This window comes from Sebastes umbrosus, chromosome 14 (assembly GCF_015220745.1).
Source record: "Sebastes umbrosus isolate fSebUmb1 chromosome 14, fSebUmb1.pri, whole genome shotgun sequence".
Taxonomy (NCBI): Eukaryota; Metazoa; Chordata; class Actinopteri; order Perciformes; family Sebastidae; genus Sebastes; species Sebastes umbrosus.
In genome coordinates this window covers 24371257-24396359 of record NC_051282.1, presented here as the reverse complement: position 1 = coordinate 24396359, position 25103 = coordinate 24371257, and the positions used below count along the sequence as shown (strand labels likewise).

The following is a 25103-nucleotide window of genomic DNA, read 5'->3' as shown; positions in this document are numbered from 1 at the left end:
CGGCTCGTAGCTAACGGTGCTAACAGCACTAACAGTGAAAACAAGGCAACACACCTAAACAGAGCTAACAGTATTAACCTAAAAGGAGAACAGGAAGGTGGGTGCTATGGTTCCGCAACTAAATACTCATTCACACACCGATGGCTATGCCAATTTGGGGTTAAGTGTCTTGCTCAAGGACACATCAACATGTGACCCGGAGCAGCCGGGGATCGAACCATTGACCTTCCAATTGGTGGACAACCTGCTCTACCCTCTGAGCCACAGCCGCCCTAGAGAGAAACTGACTTCAATCTCTGCTCAGGTAGAGATTACTCCTCAATATCTTTACATAGCAAATAGTAGTTTGCGGCTATATAAATGGTTATGGGTCAAACTTATAAAGCACAACTAGCAGGTTCTGCACTCTCTTGGCTGGAGGTTAAGTGACAGAGTTTTATTGGTTTTATGTGCGGACCCGCTTGGTGTCCTCAAAGAGGCGTCGCAGGGTGTAGATTTGAGTGACAGCGACAGTGAGCATGACAGATAGGTTGAGGCAGGACCAGAAGGACACCCGCCACAGGTTGTCCTCCAGAAGGTAGCGGTCCCTCGCCTCGAAGGCCCGCAGCACAGTCAGGACCTGCCGGCTCTTCTCCAGGTGCTCGTACACAGAGTCCAAACTCGCCTGGAAGAGGAAGAGGAGATGAAAGTCAGCGCTGGGATGCGTTACATCAAAAAGAATGACATCAGATAACAAGTGTTGTCTGGAGGGGAATCATAGAGATGCAATCGCTCTTTGTTTCCCTCTTCTCTCACCCTGATGTCCTCCAGTTTGTAATCCACCATGCTCATTTCTGTCGCGGCCAGGTCAGCCCACTCATTTTGGCCCGTACTGCTTCTCTGACTGTTAATGACCACCTCAAAGAACACCATCTTCTCTGACAGTTTACTGAAGCTGTTGTCGAAACACAACCGGTAGTCTCCATCCTCTGTGGGATCCACCCTGCACGACGAAATAAGATGTCAAATTTGTAAAGCTCTATAGATGAGATTTGCACTCAACAATATCATGCTTGAAAGTACTCACTGTAATGGCAAACATAGTAGTAATCACTTGTTTAAAAAAAATGTCTGGGTGAAAAATGCATATACACTGAAGTTTTGCTAAATAGACATGAACGAGCATCGCTCAAACAGTGAGGCGACACACATCAGCTAAAACCACAATATCACTCTATATTTCACCAGCTTGGCAGTAATGTTAGCTGACCAGACGGAGGTCTCTCCATGAATCACTGCTGATCCTACTGTTGGCTTTTCCTGCGTCAGCCTCCCGACCGCGGCCAGAGGTAACAGGGGAGACACCGGCACCCGATCAGAGACGATAACGTAACTTGTTGCGGAGCCCCGTCACAGGAAACCTCTGTTGGTCTGGAGGAGCTGCAGCAGTTATTTCTGCACAAACGTCCACTGTATATTTACTAGATATTCTCAGAGCTAAACTAACTCTTCTGCAGTGTGTAGTGTGCGCGCATGCACGTGAGGTGGAACGAGCTGTGAGTGAAGGCAGGCAGGCAGCAGAGCAGAGTAGAGCAGAGACACAGGCTCCCCCGCGTCCTCCGACCGCGGCCAACACTGTTTTGCAAGACAGGCCTCACTAGATATAACTTTGTGGTTTTGGTGCTTCCGTGTAGTTTGTGTTGTAGTCTGAGTCTGAACAGCATACACCCGGATTGATTTATACGTGTAAGAAGTTACAAACAGTCCCTTTAAAGCTGCAGTTCGTAACTTTGAACAAATATGATAAAAAGTGCTCCTAATGGCATTTGCAAGATTTCACCGCGCCTGAAGGAAAACAACTGAAACTCTTGAAACAAAAGCTTGTTGGAGAGCATTTAATTGACCCACATGTGAATGCCATCAGATCTCCTGAAGTCAGAGACCAGCCGGTATCCGCTGGGTGAGATGAGGGCGAAGCCAACATCCATACCCGACCCAGCTATCACCTGTAAAAGAAACAAGATGTCAGTAATGCTCCCAAGACACACCAAGAACGCACTCCCATTTTCACTTCAGACTAGCTGAGCAACTGCTATCTGATATTTAAATTAAAGCCCTCACAGTACACAGAGCAACAACCTGGCTCACATAATGTGCCACAGTGATAATAAAGGGACAGTGTAGGTATTTGCATAGGGAAATGATCTCATTCGCTTCCCACTACTGCCTTTCTTTGTCCTCTAAAGGCCCAGACACACCAACCCGACGTCAAAGAACTAGCAGCAACTGTTGTGTCGCTTCACGTCGCCTTTGTCTTGGCCAAAAAGTTGCACTCAAACACACTGCAAAGACTACAGTCAACGGCCAACTACCACGTACGTCCTGCGCCTGCGTGAGATGAAATAACTCCACACCAGCAGGTGGCGTTAGGCTGTATTCGTCATTCAAAAAGGGAAACTGGAAAACCAAGGACGACAGATATACAAGCCGTTATTATGATACGTACATGAAATAAAGCAGCATTTGCCGACAATTTTCACATTCCAGATGGCCATCCATCCATCCATTATCTGTAACCGGAGGACAACATGCAAACTCTACACAGAAGGGACCCAAGCCGGGTTTTGAACCTGCGACCCTCTTCCAGATGGCTATGTTGTTGTGAAAATATCCGTGTATTGGAATGATCAGATGAGATGAAGACGAAAATGAGAAGAGCCTAAAGTGTGTGTCCTTTTGACTTCACTCGTTGGCTTGCTTTCCTCACGTCTGTTTCTCTTCTTGTGCACTGATTCGTTTAAGATGAACAGCCCATCAGAGGGATTCTGTCACAACTGAATCGGCCATAAAACCTCCGACACGGGCAGACTAGAGCCGATGGCGCGGGACACACCACAAAAACTAGACCGACAGACGCTCACCGACGGCCCAAAACTGTCTGACGGCCGACGTTGGCTTGGTGTGTCAGGGCCTTAAAAGAAGAGCTCAAGATCAGACGAGGTTTTGGTTTTGACTGCAATAATCCCAGAACGATGTGTCACTTCCACATCATGTAGCAGCTTTCGACATACAGGAGTTGTGATAGGCGAATAAGATACATGCTGCAGCCCTAGGAGCATCCAGACTCTTTTCTGACTCCACAGGAACACACAGGAAACCACAGGGACATGACTCAACGCCAACACAGTCCTGCAGCTGCCAGAGGATGCAGTATTAGCAGAAGTAGTATATACACAGTCTATGGGTGTGAAGCAATGCAAAGGTCATGTCCATAAAATGATTGAGGTCAATAACACACTAGTAGTGCTGTCACGATACTGGAATTTCTAACTTTGATACAATACCTTGAAAAATATTGATATTCGATGCCATTGACACAACATTGAGGGCATAAAACTTTATTATTCTTTTATTAAAAGATAAATAGCGGAGAGACGAAAGAGCAGAAAGCGCAGCTGATACCCGTGTATCGATACTGCAGAAAATGAGTATTGAAACCATTTCAAATATTCAGTATCAATATGTATCACTTTGAGGACAATTGTTCTTTTGAAGTTGAAGCCTTCCCATTTGAAAACATTCAAAACTGGCAAAATATGTATTTGTGTTTTGCATTTGAAATTAATGATGATGGCTAATGTATATTATGGATGCATTTATGATGTCATCAGCATGTAAATGCATGTTTGTGCAGGATGTTTGTTAAAATGCTTTTGCAATAGTATGTGTAGCAGCAGAGGTATTCCTTTTAGGTGTTTCCGCCCCTTTGCCCTATCTCAGGATAAGTGTCTTCAACAACAACAGCAGTGGTTTTCTTATCTCTCCGCATGCAAGAAGACCAAAGTCTAAGGCTTGTTCATTTGTTTTTCAGTTAGACATTATTCACAAACTTTAACAATGCTTTTTAAAACTTCAAACACAACATTACGCTGTCGTTGTGCCAGACAGACACAGAGACAGAGAATTATATTTACCTGGTATTCAACTTCCATGCTGTCGTTCCTCACTGTGGTTTGGTAAAAACACTCTGTGCTGCCGGCAGATAATAGAAATGTAAACTCCACGGGTTTGTTCAGTCCCAAACCCAAAGTCAAGTCTACAGACAGAATGAAACATGCCAGCAAACAGAGCTCTGCAGACACACTCATCATCCTCTGCTCGCAGTGCATTGTCCATGTAATCCACTTTCACCGACTTTCAGCAACTTTTGTTACACATGAACAATAAAGCAAGTTTACTGTATATCTGTATAATAACTGACTGTCATGCTCCGACGGTTGGGAAATAGCGTCACTGTAAAGTTCCTTGATCAGAGCTCTGAATGAGTGCAGCCACTATCTGCGTCGACCAATAGCTCTCTGCAGTCTGGACTACAGCCACATGCAAAACTGAGGTGGGGTGATAAGGTGCATTATGATGCGGATGATGCATGATGACACCTGGTGTATGTTGTATATGTTTTTCTTACATTATTAATTCCTTCTAACAAATTTGATGCTTGTCATGTCCTTTTCTATTCTGTAGGGGGAGCTCTGGGTAAAAGCAGGCAAAACAAATCAGGACATACTGTACAGCCTTGACATCATGGATGTATTAAGAAGAACTTAATATGGGTAAGTGAGCAACTTACAGAAAATTTGCTGAACTGATGCGTACATTCATGATTCATGATGATTCAATGTCTGAATTAATATAGAATCATGAGTTCCTGTTGCTCACTAAAAATGTCAAGTCACTGTGAGTTTGTATGATTCTGCACCTCCTCATGGCTCTGTTTTCAGGCTTTAAACAAATCTAGCCTGTGACGGGAGACTTTGGCCAATGTCAGGTCATTTCAGAGAGAGAGCGTTCCTGTTGGCAAACAAAAACAAAATGCCCTACATGATTTAAATTCATAGAGTATTTGTGAGAGCAGATTGGTCTGTATTTTGAAAGGGACAGATGGCCTTCCACTTGACATAATACAAACAAGTGTAAAGCCTCTGAACACCCACACAGGTGTTTTCAGTTATTCTGGCTGATTAGACCTCTGCTCAGGTTGAAGGTGGGCCGGAGTTTTGATGGGAATTTATTAGGTCACTAATCTTCATCTACCAATTAGAACAATAAAGGTGTAATTTGTCCCACCCTAAAAGGTTCAACAAAGCTAACAGGCAGATGTCACTCAATTACAGTCCATACTGTACAGGCCCACAGCGGTCTAATCAGCCAGATTAACTGAAAACAGCTGTTTGGCTGTTCAGAGGCTTTAAGTATAAGTTAGTGACATCTCTTTGACACTTTGACACTTTACATGTAGGGGGATTTTCATATTATTCATAGTATTTAATTATGTACGGAGGGTATTAATATTTTACGTAAGGAAGCCCTTCTCTTGCTTGATGTAGAAAGGGCCTGTGAAAGGGTTTAGTTGTTTAGTTTTTTGCCACATTCTGATTTGTATGTCAACATAGCACAGAGCAGGTGCCCTGGTAGTTCACCTGGTAGAGCAGGCGCCCCATGTACCATGGCTGAGTCCTAACCACAGGGTTTGAATCCGACCCGCGGCCCAATGCTGCATGTCATCCCCTCTCTCTCCCCCTTTCATAACTATCAATGTCTCAGTCCATTAAAGGCAAAAAGCCCAAAAATGTATATTTAAAAAAAAAATAATAATAAATAAAAGCACAGATTACAACACACACAGAGAGAGAGTGACTTCATTCTCTGCTCAGGTAGACATTACTCCTCTATATCTTTACATAGCTAATAGCTGTTTGATGCTATATAAATGCTCTGTCATATGGAGAACCCTTAAAGGTCCCATATTATAAAAAAGTGAGATTTTCATGTTTTTTTTATTATAAAGCAGGCTTATATCTAAATACTCTGAAAGTATCGAAACACTCAATCCACAGGGAAATTCACAAAGGCCGTATTCGGAAACTGCATTTGAAACAAGCAGTTAGGATTTCTGCCCATTAGTGATGTCACGAATATACAATATTTAGATCCTTGACACAATTTTAAACGTAAAACATTCTAAATGTGTCCCAGTTTATTCCTGGTTGCAGTGTATGTGAATGTCATCAGCTGACAAGAAGTACACATGGACCCAAGCTGTTGCCTAGCAACGCAATTCTGTTGCAATTCCGTCAAAATGCGCTAAAACGGAGCGTTTCAGACAGAGGGTAAATACAGGTATATTCAGGTCGACAGTATGAGGAAAATAAAGCTTTTTTTGAACATTACAGCATGTAAACATGTTCTAGTAGAAACACAAAATACAAGTATGAACCTGAAAATGAGCATGATATGGGACCTTTAACAATAATGTGATTCTGCAGTCAGGAAGGGAGCAGCAGTCCTCGTCAGTGCACCCACCGCTTGGATGTCTTTCCATCTCCTTCATCACATCATGCTTGTCAGGTTTTTAATTCAGTTTCCTCGGCCTTCCTGCAAAAACTGGAAACTGTCTCATATGTGTGATCCAGAGGAACATGTACTCTATAACATTTACTCCTTAAAATGCATCCTCAATTAATTTATCAAGCGTAGGCCTTACAACTCTGCCCTATCCTCTACAACAAGGCACAAAGGTTTAACCCTGTGGATAAAAGAGTGATATGTGGTTGAGATTTGGATGTTAAACTCCATTTAGGTCAATATCTGTTGCTGTCAGACTATCGGACAAAACAAAGAGAGAAAGAGTGTATGAGAGAGAGGAAGTGTGTATTCAGATATTTCAACATTGCTATTACAGTGAAGTGGGAGTGTGTGAAGGGGAGGTGAAATGCATAGTGCTTGGTCTCCCACTTTGTGATTGTCTGCTGATCGATTGTCAGGTTCTGCAGCTGCATCTAGTGCAAGTATCACCATTCTGATGTCGGAGTGCAGACAGGTGCATCTCGGCCTTAAAAGGTGCTTTGGTGATACAGCTCAAGTTTTCTGCATCTGAGTCTGTTCTTCATCTGACTACTTGTGACGTGAGCCATCTCCATTTGAACCAACCAGAAGTGAGCCCACCCATTTTGCTACTGTTTCACCCCTCGCTGTCTCTCAAGTCTATTTGTCTCCGCGGCCCCTTTGAAGCAACACTCTCTGGCAGCTACTGGAGGATATTTCCACACAGAATCGTCTTTCAGTTTTAGAACTGAGCACCGTAATGTCCAAGGGTGGATATCCCTCTGTGTTTATGGTGGACACCCACGCCACCCGGCCACCAGTGCCACCGAGGTTGAGCCAGGGGCAACGGCGTCCCGGGGCGGCGCAGACCCTGCTGATCATGCTGGTGTGCGTGGCGTTGTGTGGCCTTGCCATAGAAGCCTGCTTTATCTACCGTCTCTACCATCTTGAACCTGTGAGTATCAACCACATCTCTGAGTTGACACCTGCTTACAGTGCCTGTGATTTCTTATCAACGCTGTGTCTGAGTGCTTCTTGTTTGATTCATTTCTTTTTAAATCTCACTTTCCTCATAAGAACTCATTCAGTTGCAACACCTTATTCTCACTTTCAGTTTTCTTTTCTTTTCTTTTCTTTTTTTTTGTGTCACCCTCAATCCAAAACTCTTTCTGTTGTGTTTTCGTCAATAACACCTTTTATATAAGCTGGTTGTAAGTATTCATAATGGAAATTCTTCTGCCTTTCTCAGTAACATCTTGATTTTCTTTAAACACTTTGTCACACTTAGTTTAAACACAGTCTTACCTATTCATACTTTAATATTTTTATGAAAAATGGAATTACTTGAAGTGAATTGAATGCTTATTAATACTATTATCTTTAGACAAAGATAGCAAAATACAAAAATGAGTGACCCCGGAATATGAAACTGCATCGTGAAATATTATAAAAGCGGCACACTTCATGTTTTGGTGATGATAAAGTTACTTTAGAACTGTAAAATGTAAAAATTGTGAGTTTTGTTTTGTTTTATTAATGAAATATATAACACAAAGTAGAAATGCAAGGACTATTACCAGTGTTCACATCGCTTTTTAATATGCAAATCACAGAGTCACATGCTCCGTATGGGAAACTGCCTGCTCTGCTGTCATAACCAAAGTGGAAACTTCCACTGTCCAAGAGTGAATTCGTGGTTACAGATGTTCCCGTAGTGTCATAACGGAGTCACGGTGTGATTTAAACAAAACATGTGATTAGAATATTGGGAGAAAAAAAAGGCAGACCCACATTTTAGACACCATTTATGTGTGAGTAAGGATATTGTTCAAGTTTAGAGAAGCAAAAGAAACAGAACTGACATTTACTATAATCATATGAATGATTGCTGAATGATCCAAAAACTGCTGATGGTGAAATAGGTTCACTATTATGGGGAAGAGAGTAGAGATGTAGAAGTCCAGCCCATTTAATGGGAAACATGGCAGACTTGATCTCCTGTAATGGTGGATGGTCGCTGTGACTCAGTTTCCAGTCCTTGTCTGATGCTCTATGTGAGGGCAGCAGTCACAGGGTAGAAGGGGAGAGGGACATGGGTGGGTAAACAAGGTTACATACATATCGTACAAACAAGGGGCACAGGAAGTGGTCTTCTTTCCTGTAGCATGATTTTGATCTACTTTTTAGTTCTTCACCAGAAAGACAGACCTGTCCTACTTTGTTCTGCAGAAAGATAACATCATAGAAAAATAAAATGCAGATACTGTCACATACCCAGCAACAGTGCATGTTTCTGCATGCTCACAAACACAAACATATATACAACTGAGAGGTAAACCATTTTTCTTTCCATTGCAGGATACCCAAACATCACACTCTAATCAAATTGCAGGTATGTCTCAGCACTTTTTACTTTTAAATATCTCTTCAGTTACTTAATCCACATCAGTGACATTCTTTCTGGTCCTCACACAGGTCAAGACTTTACTTCTTCCACTAAAAGTCCCAGTCCTTCTAGTCTCCCTGACAAACCGGTTGCTCATCTGACAGGTGAGACCAGTGCTGATGTTCCCTCCGTTACCACAGTGCTCAATTTATTACCAAGGCAGAAAATAGATGACATATACAGTATTGTCGTAGCATAGAGTGCTGCAGGGATGACGTATTTTTGTAGGCCAACCAGAAAGTTAGCATCGCCCTGGTTCACTCGACAAAAAGCCAATGAGATTTTTTCCATTGGGTTTTGGATTATTGCAGGAAATAAACTCTGCGTCAAACACACGTTTATGATACTTACACGTTCTGTTCAGCAAGATAATCTCCACAAATGATCACCACTTTTATGATTTTTGAAGTGTGAATGCAATCGGCAGATGTAAAAAGCTAACGTTAGGCTATAAGCGAACTACACCACGGTCACATGAGCGCGAGTATACACGACGAGGCTGTAAAGGTGGACAAGTTGGCATGATGACATTTAGTAGTCTCATTTAGCCACTTGTTAGCACCCGCCTTTATTAAGAAAATTCACGGGTGGGATATTTACTGACGTATTTTATATCGTAGAACAAAATGTTGAAATCTCTTCAGCTTGTGTTAACCACAGGCCTTATTTCAGGCATCTACCCATTAAAAAAACCCAGAAGAGGGAACCAGAAGTGTTAAAATGCTAACTCATTTCCGGGGACTTTAGGACTCATTCCTGTAGCACTCTATAATGTATTCATCATTGTGTGAATGCTGATTAAGCAGTCACACTATTGTGATCCAAATCTTTATTCTTCTGCTATTTCCTCCGTATGTTTTTTGGACTCAAATATCAAAATGTTCAGCTCTTTAAGGACATTTTATGCTATGACTTTTGCCGTTTATACCATATAAGCTTTTTCAAATTTTAAGCTTTTTTTTTTCTCAGTGAAGAAAATCTTCAAATCCTCTTTTCCGCATTTTCAGCAATACTTTGCCATTTATTTTAGCTTTCAACATTCACACGCATTTTCTGCATTTTCTGCATTTTCTAGTTTTAAACTCTCTGTTTCAAATGATCAATACATTATGAGTACATTATATGAATAAAATGAAAAGTCAGACTTCACATTGTTACTGTTTCCCTCCCCCCCAGGTGGACAAGATGTAGTTCACGGAGATAAAATCATGGCATGGAGCATGATTGCAGACCCTCTCCTCTTTGAAATGGGCTACAAAGACAAAAGTATTGTCATTCAGAAGGACGGTTTTTACCACGTTTATTCCAAGGTTTCCTTCTTAGACACTGGTGGATTTGTCCACTCTGTTAATCGGAAAACTAAACTGTACTTGGGGAAAAGTTTTCCCCTCCTGATGTCTAAAAAATACTCAAAGAAGTCCAGGGAGATGCGATCCAACAGTTACCTGGGTGGGGTGTTTCACCTCAGAAAAGATGATGCCCTTTTTGTGGAAGTGAGCAATACCTCAAACATTGTGCAACAGAAATCCTTCGAGAACATCTTCGGTGCTTTTATGATATAAATATCACATTGATATTTCACCATGAATCCGAACGTTTGAACAGTGAATAAAAGATGAAAATAAAAGTTACAAGGATTAACGATTCTCTTTGTAAAGAACAAGTAGGTCTTAACCGGAAAGACAGGCAGGTGTGAAAACCCCTTTGTGCATCTGAGTGTTATGAAGCTCAGGACCGAGATGGTATGGCTTTCTTATCGAGGGAGGAGGGGCGGAGGGGGGTGGAGGGGGGTTGAAACTCTTCAATTTTTAATATTTTACAGTTTTACAGTGTAATAGAACGTTTCTTATCAGGGATTTTTTAAATACTTCTTTATACTTATTTTAAACGGTAATCGTCCGAATGTTGAAAAATAACTCGTCATAGATGGATTTTTCAAAAAACGTTCATACCTTGTTCAGTCTTCCTGATCTTCATATTGTTGCTGAGTATAAACGTATGTGTCATGTTCATGCTAAAATTAAAAACATACAAACTGTCTCCTTACACATTTCTTTTCATTTTTGCTGTAACGTTTTTGCTGCACACTATTTATTTATTCCTCCAGCAGTAGAATGAATGATATAATCACTTTAAAGATCCAATGTGTAGGAATCTCTCTTGCTTCACCACTCATTTCCCACGTACACACACTCTACGCACCGGCTCTGTTCCAAATGACTCTAGGGAGGAACATTCGTGTTTTCGTGTCATCCAGCGTAGCTCTCCAACGCGCTTGACACAAGGGAGGGAGAGGATTCAGTCGTTTGCAATCTCCTCAACTCTCCGCTAGATACTACACACTGGACCTTTAATTCTGCTGTATTTATGTACAATAATGTATCCAAAAGATTGAAATAAACATAATGATTTAAAAGTCCTGTTGTTGGTTTCCTCATTGAGGCCGTCATGTAGCTGACTTGAAGTCGCCGATAAGGCGGTGCAGGAGCTTTTGCTAAGTGGTCTCAGTAGCAGCAGATTCACCCACTCAACCACAAGACTCATATTGTAGAGAAAGTATGTTTTTAAATAGCACAGTGACACATAATGTGTCAGCCACCTTTAACCAGAATGTGTTCATGCTGTACAGAACAGCAGTATAACTTTTATGAGAAATGTATTTGAGCTTAAGGGTTGGGAGGGACAATAGTTGTGTATTCAACACATGCAGATATGCCATAGATGATCGTTTCATCACTGTGGTGACAAGCATGCTGACATGCTTTGTACAAACAAAAAAAAGCTTCATCACAGTGGGAAGTTTTTTTTCTCTCGGTCTTTTGTATCTCTCATGCAGTCGCTGTTACGCTTTCCTTTCAGCTGTGTCTGTTCGAAGAAGCCGCTCTTGAAAACACCCACAGAGTTGTATATTTGTAAACTGAAGAGGAAGTGGTAGTGGGGGCCGCTGGGGGAGAGGGAGGGACTGCCTGACTCACTTTCCAACCCCAGACCCGGAGAGTAGTGGTACGGTAGCAGGACTGTGTGTGTGTGTGAACCGGTGGGTGGTTAAAGGGGACCTATTAGGCTTATTTTCAAGTTCATACTTGTATTTTGGGTTTCTACTAGAACATGTTTACGTGCTTTAATGTTAAAAAAACACTTTATTTTTCTCATACCGGCTGTGTTGCAGCACCTCTTTTCACCCTCTGTCTGAAACGCTCTGTTTAAGCCCCTCCCCTTCCCAAAAAGCCCAGTCTGCTCTGATTGATCAGCTGGCCCACTGTTATGATTGGTCAACTCTTCAGACTCCACTCCAGCTCCGCTCTAACTAGCTTTATCACACGGCCTTGTTGAATACTCGATTCTGATTGGTCAATCACAGCGTTCTACGGTCTGTTATTTCTTTATAGCAGACCGTTGCTATGTATAACAAACCGTTTCTATGGGCGCAGTTCTGATCTCAGGCTCTGGTGGACCGTTTTCGTGTCAAATTATTGTTTTTTTTCAGTAAGTAGCCGTTGTACAGTGTCATTGTTGTGAAATAAACCCCGACAGGGCGACTTTCGGGGTTTATTGTTTGTTACATTTGATTAATTATTGTTACTTGTTTGAGGGCTTGCCAAACTAGCTGTTAGGCAAAATGTGTTACTTGGTGACATCACCATGTTACGGAAGAAAAAGCAGGACATCAATCAAGGCTTTTCAGGCAGTTCAGGAGCAGTGTTTCTGTGGGGTAGAGTTACTCCCTTTGATGTGGACTCTTTATAACTTTCCAGACCTTTTACATGCATACAAAAACCCACTATATAACACACTAAAGGAACGGGAAAACGGCACAAAAGCATAATAGGTCCTTTTTAATTAATTATCCCTATGACTACTAGTTTTGTTCAAATTGGTTAAACAGAGTTTGAGACTAATTACAGTTCAGGCTTTTGCTATATATAGTCTGAATTCATGAGTAAACATATTATCTGTCGAATCACGGGCGGCTTAGACAGTCGACTTTCATGAATGCTCCTCACTGGATGTGTGAGTCATTATCTTCCAGCGCTGGCTGACCTGTGAGTTGTGTAGTATCAAAGGAGGGGGAGCTGTATCAGCTGTGGTTTGGATTCAGGCAGTTGGGTTTTCTCTTATGATCAAACTTTAGTCTAGACATGACTTTTACAGACAATTAGTGTGGGATGACAGAACTGCCTGTGATCTCCAGCTAATTATTCACACTTCCTTATAACATGTTCCAGTGATAAAGCACGGTTGCGTTGTCAGATATCAATCTGTTGAGACATTGTCAACAATATTTACAATTACGTTGGTAATAAAGCACTACGTAGGTGTCACTTTGAAGCCTCGTTTCTGCAACTTGTGATGCCTAGAGCAACATTTCCCTGCAAAGCAAAACTGAAAGGTGGTCACGGTACACAGTCTACAGCTAAATACTGTCCCCTTGTGTTAAGATCAGTTAGAGAACAGTGGAGTGCTGACGTTTGAAGTATCTGTAAGCAGTGCATCCAGAGGGTCCACTTTGCCGAAATTCATACCTTTTCACTTACACATGCTTGATAGTGTAACCCGACCTTATTGGTTGGTAGCGCTGCAGTAATAAAATGACTCTGAGGCTAAGGGGACATGCAATAGCAACTTAAATGTGCACATATGTAAATACAATAATAATGATGACAATGGAATAATTACTGTATTTAATGATACAACTTATTTCTTCAAGTCCAAAATAACAATGTGGAATTATTCCTTCTAAAATATATATCTCTTTCCACACGTATAACATAAATTAGTATGGTAAATCATCTACATAACCCAAAAATATAATGTGTACAGTACACTACAATAGTAATTCATATTTGAATAGGCTATCTAACTATAAAGAAAGGAGTCACTGTGTGTCTTTCTGAATGTCCTTCGCATATCTCGAGAACCGATTGACTTCATACTTGGCGGGTGTATTGCTCAGGACTCAAGCGAGTGCAGTGTGGTGCAATTTGGCCAGATGGTGGTGCTATAACAATGAACTTTACGTTTTGGCCTGTAACTTATTAACCATAACTTTCAGAAATTTCTTGTTTTGCTGGATTTTGTGGGTCTAGACGAATCAATCTATATAAGCCATGCCCATTTGCGTCCAGACTGATTTTCCACCAATTTGAATTTTGTCCACATCTCATTTTTTGCTACTACTCCTACAAATTTGGAGCAATCGTCACCAAATTTGGTAAAGAACATCTCTGGACCAAGCCGGGAAAAATAACTCTTTTGGATTATTGATGTTCCACAAAGTTTTGCTATAGCAAGCCTTCACAGTTAGCTCAAATGTTGTGGGCAGGGCTTATATTACCAAAATTGTCATATCTCCTGAACGCATTGTGCTATTGTGACCACATTTGGGGAACATGTGAAGATATGATGTCTGAGTGACCATGACAAACTTGGTACCATTTGGTCAATAGGTGGCGCTGTAGCATCATCATCTAACTATAAAGGAAGTATTCTCTGTCTGTCTGGGTATGTACAGTATGTATGACTGCCCTTCGCATATCTCGAGAACTGTTCATCCAATCAACTTCACACTTGGTGTGTACAAGCAACCATACCGCGGTGCTCGACAACGCTGCAAGCAGAACTTCTGGAGGCTGAACAATTCTGAATGCATTCAAATTAATTTGTTCTGAATGGACACAGCACTAGTTTTATTATAAAGTGTGACTTTTTTTATGAACAAGCTTGAAAGAGCACGTCATTCAATGATTGCATTTTGCAAACATGTCTGACACCACATACAAGCCCTCTCAGTGTGGTTTGGGTGGAAGTGATGGAAATGAGGGTTTTCACAGAAGCTGCCACACTTCTGTACGCGGTTACACAAGTCTTGTACGTCTGGCAGTGGAAAGCAAAGGTGGGAACAACCCCATGCAGATGCCTTTTAATAAATGAGACAATGTGGGTGGTATAAATGGGTCTGTTATGTGTATTTGAATTCAACATCTCGGACTTCTCCTCCTCAGTAATCGAAAGCTGTGGTGGCAACAGCTAATACAGATATGGGACTCTCATTGCGGCTGAGGTTTGGAAAGATGAAACCTCAGCAACTTGGAAAATATTTGTGTGTTGGCAGTGATGACTAACATCCTGTTCCATTGACCTTTTGTGTACTCTATCTGTTGTGATGTAGGTCAGATATGATGTTGGATGTTTGTGTAAAGTGATGATTTTTATTATTTCGATTTGTCAGAGTCTGGAGGGAATATTCTTCGACAGCAGACAGCAGGGAGGGTCCCGCTCTATCTTTCTATTAGTGACTCATTATCTACGAGGCCCCACTGTTAACTCATGACCTCTCACTTTCACTTTATATTCAGGGTCTCGTAAATGACTCAGTCAAAAGCGCTCATTCATGTTTGTAATATCATTCGCTCTATTTACTGCAGCTCCATATTGGGGCTTTTAAAGATATCAAATATGATAAACACCAGGATGACAAAAATATTGTTTTTAATTAGAAAATGATTTCACGGCAGCAGTTACAGAACATTGTTGTGGTCAGATGTAAAGACACAATTGTTCCCAGAACAAATGCTATGCTTTTTTGAATACATAATCACACTGATGTACACACATCATCAGGGGTGAGAGCGGTTCCTTGTTGCACTGAAATCAACTGAAAATCGACAAAACCAAATATTTCTTTCAACATCTCTTAACACATGAAACTTTCCGCATAAACCACCACGAGTTGTGATTTCAGGTGTCATAATGTGTGATATGGAGGTTCGTTATGTCAGGTCTTTTCACTTTTCATTTTAAATGAAAGTATAATACTGAACGTGGTTCTTGTTTACTTTTCTCTTTTCTCTTCTTATTGATGGCATTTTTATGTAGACGAATATTTCTGAAAAAATAATACATCCGCAGAGCCTTTAGAAATGTGCAGAATAAATGTATAGCTTTTCCTGGAAAAAATAAATAACTCTGATTGTGAGTTAATCATTTAAAAAAAAATTGGCGGGTCCAAAAGGAATGTTTTGTTTATCTCTGTGGAAAATATCTGATGTTCGGTTCTCACTTCTAACAAAGCTCGTGACCCAATAACGATGATGGTATCACGTGGTCGTCAGTTAGTGTGGAAAAAACAGATAAAGGGCTGAGATTGACGTTAAGTGTTGTGAAGTAAATGCATTGGAATGGCTGAATGTTATCAATAGCACCAACCATGCTGTCTAGGTTGTACAATTTTAGCTTCATATCATTACAATCATTAATAAAAAAAAACACTGTATGCTACATACATTCCAGTTACTCACTAACAATATATGCATGCCACACAATGACAAATATGGTCACACAGTGACATACATTCATTGGTTATTCGCTGGCCGGCCCATGGAACTTTGTTAAATACAGTAGACTATACTACACTATTTATCTGTATATGGTATACAGAGGTCCAAGCAATAAATAAATACAACATAAATATCATTCATACAGTTCAAAACATATCAAGAAATAAATCAGTAAATAGCTAAATTATATAGTTGTGCCAGTAGATGTAGCATTTCAGAATACATTCTTGCCGTTAGCTACCACACATTTTAAATGTAAGAAACTCCAACAAAGAAAAAAAAGCAATCAAGTTGTTGGTTTACTTGAATACCTGCTTCAATTCAATTCAATATGCTTTATTGGCATTAATGTAACCAACACGTTCTCATCTCAACTCGTCACAAACTGACGCTTTATCGGACCCCTCAGCGCCGCTTTACGGTAGCAGTAAACACGTGCTTAATGTTGTAAATAAACAAAAACACTTGCTTAGGTTCAGGCGATAAAACCACTTAGGAAGTTTAGGAAAAAAACAACATGGTTGGGCTTAAAATCATTACATTTCTACGGTGAAAATGACATTTGACGTTGTGAACACGGGACATGAACAAACAGCTTATTGTAACGTGACGCACAGCGGTCTCCTGGATGAAAGCCTTGTCTTTGTAGGACCCATCCACCTCCTCTGTGTGTTTCTTTCGCTTTTAAAGCTACGTCACCACAGCACTTTCCCTGAGTGTGAGCATGTTCTTTCCATAGTAGGCTACTACACAGCTGAGCAGATTTGTAGTGATAACGTCAACCATACACCAATCCTAGAGCTGCCATATAGTATATGTACGTTACTGGCCAAAATAATTGGACATTTAATCAATTTAAATTCTGTGTTTGGGTGGATATTTCTTTTTAGTTGACCAGAATTTAAAGGGGTGAGGTTTTAGACGTCCTTCAATGTTGAATCCAGCCCTTTCTCTGTGACTCAGTCACCTCTCTGACTGCAGGAACACAGTTAAGTGATCTGGTGATCCAAAGGCAAAGACAGATTTCTGTTTTGGTAACATTAGAAAAATAAATACTCTCTACCATCTTTGCATCTGAACAGAGCTGGACAGGTGCCCTGGAACATGCCAGGGATTCAGTACATAGATATATCAGAGCGACTTCTTGTACATGTAGATGATATCCAGGTGTGTAAGAGTTATATTGATGTTTTCAGTTGGCAGGTTTACCACCAGGTTGCTTCCAGCAGACAGCTCCTCCACCTTCCCGAGGAGACCTGTGCTGCACGTTTCCGTGTTAATCCGACCCAGCAGGATAAGTTTGTCGTCCTTCTTCAGACTGACTATGTCCTGCGATGATGCATTACATTTATCCAGTGTCACCTGAAGATTTAGGAAGAAATATCCGTCCATCTGTATTTTCAGAACGTTTTCTCCTATGATCAGGTCTTTATCTTCATTCTTTGCTATCCACCTAATTATCCCTTTGCCTGTGGGCGACAGAAAAGTTGGTATTAGCTGCGAGTTTGTTTTCTTAGAACTGCATTCAGAATATCCTGTGGTGAGAGACGATTTCACATGAAGCATCCAACAGCTTGTGAATGGTGACCTGACTCATCGTTACAGTTTATGTCATATAGTTTAGTATGGAAATACTTAAAAAATAGCTTTACCTTGTGCCGCCTCAAAGGTCATCATTTTGCCTTCCCCCAAGAGAAGCCCATGCTCGGAGGGGGACTGTTGAAAGAGGAAGAGATCCATTAATCTTAAAATATCAGCATTAAGTTTGGTGCCAACACGGCTCCTACAGTGGGTGGTTACATTTTTTCTAAACATAGTGATGAGACGAGTACCTCCATCTTAAAAGTGAGAGCAGAATACATCATACACTTTCTTCAGAAGGAACATGAAGAGACTACAGTTTAGGTTAGTGGCATTTCCCCGAATGTGGAGATGACGTCACTGTGCTTCCTCCAAGAAGAGAGGAGAGCAGTTAGACCGTCGTCTGACATAAGAAGAAAAGTAATTTAAGATAGAGCTGCCTGGTCTGCAAGATGTGTGTGTGTGTGTGTGTCTGGAGTAGTGGGATTGCAAAACAAATAGCATGACATCTTAATTACCAAGAGCATGTGTATTCAGATTGTGAGAATATATAACACAACACAGTGAGGTCAATAGGAGTAGCACTATTATCTTACCGAAGGTGTTTTGCTTTCCTTGGAATGCATTTGGCGATCTGGTGCTACAGCGCTACTGTTCTGAGACTGGAGGAAGGAAACAGAAGCGCAAAATATGCTCATAATTGATGATAAATGTTACAAGAGGGTTTTGAAAAACAGAGAGTGCCTGTGAATGAAGGTTGACCCAACTGCAGGTGCAATAAAACCATCCAAATTTTCTGAATGGCATTGCTAAACTCGACAATGCTGAATAAAAAATGAAAAAAAATATGTTAAGCGTTGTCTCCTGACTCCAAACACCAACAATAAAGACATTTGCTTAGTCATAATTGTAGATTTATATGTCCTTTAAATTATACCAGTTATGCTCCATTATTTGTGTTGCTTTAGGGCTGTCCAATAATTTCTTTAACGCATTAACAAAACTTTTTAGGTTGTAACGGACTCAGTTCAGTCATCCATTGGAACCAACTCATACTAGCTTGTCGCGAAGGAGGCTAAATATCGCTCCAAACCTCTGATCTCAAGATATGTAAATCAAAATGAGTCTCCCCTTTACAGACATGCCAACTTTATGATAATCACATACAGTTTGCAAGTCATAGTCGAGTCAGCACACTGACACACTGACAGCTGTTGTTGCCTATTGGGTTTGAGTTTATGATGGATTATGGGGGCATTGATCAACATTTCTATCTGAACAATATGCAAAAGCTGCCACTGTTAGGGAGTCATAATAGGAGTCTCTGTAACCAGCTGTATACCACAGGTGAGGGTGTCTTTCGCACCAGCTGTGCTACTACCAAAACCACAAGACAGAACAGCTGCACTGCACAGGTGTTTTACCAGTGTTGACATTCATCCTATACTCATTCAAATGTGATGCAGCTATCATAAAAACTGATGTACAAGTTTGTATCTCATCATTAAGACACTGTAATATTCTGTAAATGAAATCTGAGCATATTTTAAGAGGTCTCACCAGGCCGTGATGTCCAGCTGTGAAGAAGAGGATGATGAACACAATCTGGACAATGGAAAGGATGGTGATCCACAACAGGAAGACATGGATAAGGGAATGCTGGGTTTGCTGTGGCATCGTCAGTCCGTCGGCAGAGCTCAGAGCAGCCTGAGCCTGGGGAGCACAGGAAGACAGATGTTAAGAGAGCTGACGACTGTACAGGTCCCGAGTTTCCTCTGCTGTGCACTAGCGCAGTGAGTGTATGTTCGCTTCCTGAGCTCAGTGTGTGAATGTGATGAGGAGGTTTTGCTGTCTGACTGTGCTCTGCTGTGAGTATCTGTTGAACAAAGAGGAATCTAGATGCAAGGTACTTTCCCCTGTATGTTACTGAAGGCAAACACAGAGCACCCAGATAATGTAACTGTATCTTGGGGCTGGCCCTTCTCTCCCACTCACCACAATACACAAAAAAAGGAGGAACAAAACTCATTACCAGGAGGAGAGGGAAGGAATGAAGTGAATCATTCAGTTCCTCATTTATGATGAGACTTTTTAAGAGTTTGGTGGTGGTGTATGTACTATATCCTGTTTTACATGACTTTTTTGCCAACTTTGAACGTCATTGCCTTGCTGCTTTTGCTCTGTATTTCCCCTTTTCTTTCTCTGTATATATTGAACATGGTAGAATAATAGTGTGTAACATACTTAAAACTAATTTGGATAATGTACATAATGTAAGTAAGAGTTGATTGATTGATCAAATGTATTAATTCAGCATTGAATTATCGGCCTATTGAACCTTTCAAACAGGAATGCTAGATTTTGGCAGGTTTTTTTGCACTTTTTTCCCTTAAAGTCTGTGAGTAAAAGGCTGATAAGACCTGGGGCCAGTTGCATAAAGACAGACCTAGTCTTTGTCTTAAATATAACTTTAAGTCAGACTTCCTATGCACTTAAATTGACCTGTTACATAAAACTACCCTATGAGACCTGGTAGCCTGTCACACAATGCATTATGGGTAAAATAAGACACTTTTTTTGTCACACTAAGACACAGAAGAGAAGAAATGATGGATGCAACGCCAGCCACCACTCCATGTACAGGAGATAACATGATGGATGCAACAGCACCAACCACACCATGTACAGGAGACAATATGATGGATGCAACAGCACCCACCACTCCATGTACAGGAGACAATATGATGGATGCAACAGCACCCACCACTCCATGTACAGGAGACAATATGATGGATGCAACAGCACCCACCACTCCATGTACAGGAGACAATAACAGGAACGGTAAAGCAGCATAAATCCAACCGTCGTTAGAACCGTTAAAGATGTTCAGAAACTATTTAAGATTATGGTAGGCTACAAGAATCCAAAGAAGTAATAGATAAACAGTTGAAGAAATTTGCTAAAATGAGCTAAAAGTAGCACAGGATGGGTAAACGGTTGAAATAGTCAGCTAAAAGTTAATGTTAGCAGCTATGAGTAATGGATGAACAGCTGAAATAGTTAGCTAAAAGTAATGTATAGTTACATACTTGAAATAGTAAGCTAAAAGTAAAAGTAATGGATAAACAGTTGAAACAATTTGCTAAAATTAGCTAAAAGAAGCACAGAGTAATGGATGAACAGTTGAAATAGCAAGCTAATAGTTAGCTAAAGGTAAAAGTAATGGGTAAACAGTTAACAATAGTTAACTAAAAGTTAGCTAAAAGTAATGGAGAAACAGTTGAAATAGTTAGCGAAGAGTTAACGTTAGTTGAAAGTAATAAATAAACTTTTGAAAGAAAGATAAACAGTTGAAATAGTTTGTTAAGAGTGATTGGTAAACCATTGTTTTCATAGCAACAAAGCTTTCACCTCAGGCTTAGCCAAGGCGAGAGGTGGATAACTTGTCTACCTCAAATTAAATCAGTCTTAATATTTGCAACAGACAGTCTTAATTAGACTAATCTAACCTGACAATCTAAGACCAGTCTAAGGCCAAGAATAGTCTTAAACTAAGTTAATGCAACTGGCCCCAGGAACTGGGGAGTTTTACAAACTAGGGTGAAATTTATTGGCCTTTGAGAATATATTGCATCCCAGTGGGAAACTACTCCCCTGCTGAGTAAAAGCTTCTGTAACTGTATGTTGTTAATAATGTCAAACAAAATGTCACAGTCAAAAATCATAGTGGAACAAAATGTCATGATATGTCATATGTTATTTACTATTTGCACTTCTTGAAAATTCCCACCTGAATTCTGGTTTAAGCCATTAAATGTGGTTTCACTTTCTCCGTTTGTACTTTGCGTGGGGAAAGTTTCACGGCAGGCAAAACAGGATGGGCTTTAGTTTAGGTATGTGTCATCAGACTGAATAGAGGACTAGAATAGAGACGAAAAGGTACATGCGGTTGGTAGAGTACCTTTATGACTGGCGATGGTCAAGTAACACAATAACAAACAACATGCCCAGACTTTTTACTGATTTTAATTCACAGTGATCGAAGGTCTTTATGTGCACTGCAGAATAATAGGATTGCATTTTAGTTAAATAATGGCCGTGGAAAAGCAGAAGAGCAATTTTGAGAGTCAGCAGTATGGAGTCATGTGCACATTTGAAACATTTGAAAGCGTCTCCTGCCTGTGATGACAAACATGATTCAAATGGAGAGTGAAATAAGATTGTATCAGCATTGTTTGTAGCTTAACTACTGCATTTTCGGGTGATGAAATGCTGTCGGAAACAAAAACAAGAACAAATGGCATAACCCTGAGTGAATCATAGTTTCATTTGAGAGTATGTATGACATGTAATTAATCACTGGAAATGAAATTTCATCCATCATTATCGGAGTGGTTGACGATGGGTAATGGGCTAAATTAATAGTGGAAAAAGTGACACGTAATGTAGGATGGAAAATCCGCTCAGACTCTTATGAGGGCGATGATGACACCAGCATGTAGATTGTCATAGACTGACTACAATACATGTAACACATGGTGGAGATATTCAAGGCATTACTACATCTTATGTTAAAACCTTTAATTTCCTTCAATACTCATCACAAAATGACATCAGATCAGTAGAGGAGGAATCTTTGTGACTCCAGCCATTTTAGATCCACTTCTCAGTGACTACTGTTGATATACAGTAGGCCCAGGTTAACTTCCTCTGACTTTCTGCCCACTAAATGATGATTTACAGCCATCTAGTGGATGTAAATCAATAATGCACAAAACAGACAGATAGACAGACAAAGAAGAATAGAAAATGTTAGGCTGTAAAACTAATTACAAATATGCTTAATCAATCCTACACTGTATGATCCTGAAACACATGTGGAACTGATGTTTCACTGTCTGTTTTTACTACATCATTTCCCCACAGACAATCCACAGGTAAAAATACAACTGTGGTGAAGACACATGTTTACAAATATGCTTATAAGTGTGTGAATGCTTATAAGTAAATGAATAATAGAAAAGACATAATATTGCATTACGAAATAAACTGGAACATTTATATGAAATTTTTTAAATGGAAAATTACATAAAAGTGACCTTTTTTACTTTCCTTCATCCTTTTTTCTTTTCCATCTGTCAATTTATTTTTCTTATTTGAGGTTTGTGTAAATATCAATAGGCCCACACAATTTAATAACAAAAATCAAAAAGGACCACAACAACAGAAATTTGATTTATTTAGAAAGTGAGCGCGGTCGACATGTTGGTTTAAATCTAGATTTTGACACGTTTGGTCCATTTTTTCGCTTGAACTTACTTGCAAGGAAAGAAGGGACTTTATAGTTTGGGGGAAAAAAAGTGAGACAGTGAGGCTTACACTGTAGATGTGTTGAAATATCTGTAAATCCAAGAGTGTAAGACTGACAAACGTCAAGGTTTTTGCCTTATGGGCGGGCTACACCTTCTATTTTACATACAGCACATGAAATAAAAATGAAAGAAATCACTGGCTAAGTACTATAAGTCAAAGTATACAAAGTGTACTTTTATAAACTAAAAAGTGTGCTACAAGTATATACAAGTATACTTACAGTATAACAACTATTAAACGGAGAGTATTTTAAAGTGTACTTTCATAAAGAGTGTGCTACAGTATACCTATTCACTTGTAGTATAGTTCATAGTATAGTTGCAGTACAAAATACAACTTAGATGTAAACTAGTTGTGTACTCAAAGTGAACTATTCTTACACTTAAAGTACACTTAAAAGTATACTTTTATAAACTAAAAAGTGGGCCAATTTAGTCCCAAGAAGTATTGAATTATTACACTTACTGGTATATTGATATTAGTACACTACATAAAGTATACTTCGGGGAAATATACTTGAACTTTACTTAAGTATATGTCATAAAATAAACTTGAAGTATACTACTTTTTTGTAAGGGGAATGCTGAGAAACCTTTGAGAAGCTGAAGCAGCTGTGCTTCTGTTTTTACACCAGGTGGCAGGAAACCTCTTGCCCACAGTCTACTACACAGTGAGCAAGGCACTACTAATAACAACCAGGACCACGGTGAAGTTAGTTCTATGTTGGATTCTTTCAATTTACAGAGACCATAGATGCTGTCTCATATCCAACTTAAAACTAACTTCACCGTGGTACAACCAGGAGTTCATCATCACTGAGGAATCAAAATGACACATGCAGCTGATTGATTTATTTAAGAAACTCAATTTGTGGCAACATGCATTTCATAAATGCATAACCTTAGGCTGATGTGTTCAGAGTCTGCTTTGTCTGTCTGTATATTTGTCTAGTGCATTGGCAGACAGTCAAACAGCATCGGTCAATATTGTGGAAAATCTAATTGACAGGCAGTATTGCATGTAAGGGCACTATGGTGGGATGGTAGGATTTTTAAAGGTCCCATATCATGCTCATTTTCAGGTTCATACTTGTATTTTGGGTTTTCTAGTAGAACATGTTTACATGCTGTAATGTTCAAAAAACTTTATTTTTAATTCATGTGTGACAAACAACAACAACCAGAGCCTTACCAAATAGAAGTTTATTCAATTACTCATTATGTTTTTTCTTGTCTTCTGACATTTGATAGAACTATAAATTAATTAACCAATAATGACAATAATAGTTAGTTGCTTTCCTAATTCATGTGTGACAAACAACAACAGCCAGACCCTTACCAAATAGAAGTTTATTCAAGAAAATCAAGATTTGTCTGGGAAAACTTGGCATTAGAGTACTGATATGTCTACCATTTATTTTACGCGTGTGATATCTGCATTTTATTTTTTTTGGTTGGATTAAGGACACATCCTAAGGATTTATGAGTGGTACTGGGTTTGGATTTAAAGGTCCCATATCATTCTCATTTTCAGGTTCATACTTGTATTTTGTGTTTCTACTAGAACATGTTTACATGCTGTTATGTTAAAAAAAAACTTATTTTCCTCATACTGTCAGCCTAAATATGCCTGTATTTACCCTCTGTCTGAAACGCTCCGTTTTAGTGCATTTTGACGGAATTGCAACAGGATTGCGTTGCTAGGCAACAGCTTGGGTCCATGATTACTTCCTGTCAGCTGATGACATTTACTTACACTGCAACCAAGGCCTATGGAAAGGAGGCTGGGTCACGGGCGGACATGGTTCTTGGGGGTACAACATATGCGCAGTGTAACTGAAGCTGCGGTCGTGCGTTGCAATTTCGGCGAGTGCAGACCAGATTTTACTGCGCATGTGTTGTACCCCCTAAGATATGACGTGTGACCCAGCCTCCTTTCCATAGGCCTTGACTGCAACCAGGAATAAACTGGGACACATTTAGAATGTTTACGTTTAAAATTGT

General features: G+C 40.1%; 2 protein-coding genes across 2 annotated transcripts; one reads left to right on the top strand and one right to left on the bottom strand.

Moving 5' to 3' along the window:
- Window positions 1–323: 323 nt before the first annotated feature.
- Window positions 324–4839, bottom strand: tmed1a (transmembrane p24 trafficking protein 1a). The gene is made up of 4 exons (XM_037793282.1): window positions 3954–4839; window positions 1888–1985; window positions 796–982; window positions 324–664 (listed from the first exon to the last, which is right to left on the bottom strand). Exons 1-4 carry the CDS (start codon window positions 4146–4148, stop codon window positions 446–448), a joined length of 699 nt encoding a protein of 232 aa, XP_037649210.1. The 5' UTR covers window positions 4149–4839; the 3' UTR covers window positions 324–445.
- Window positions 4840–6746: 1907 nt separating this feature from the next.
- Window positions 6747–11225, top strand: tnfsf14 (TNF superfamily member 14). The gene is made up of 4 exons (XM_037793283.1): window positions 6747–7318; window positions 8722–8755; window positions 8839–8913; window positions 9986–11225. Exons 1-4 carry the CDS (start codon window positions 7124–7126, stop codon window positions 10369–10371), a joined length of 690 nt encoding a protein of 229 aa, XP_037649211.1. The 5' UTR covers window positions 6747–7123; the 3' UTR covers window positions 10372–11225.
- Window positions 11226–25103: the final 13878 nt, after the last annotated feature.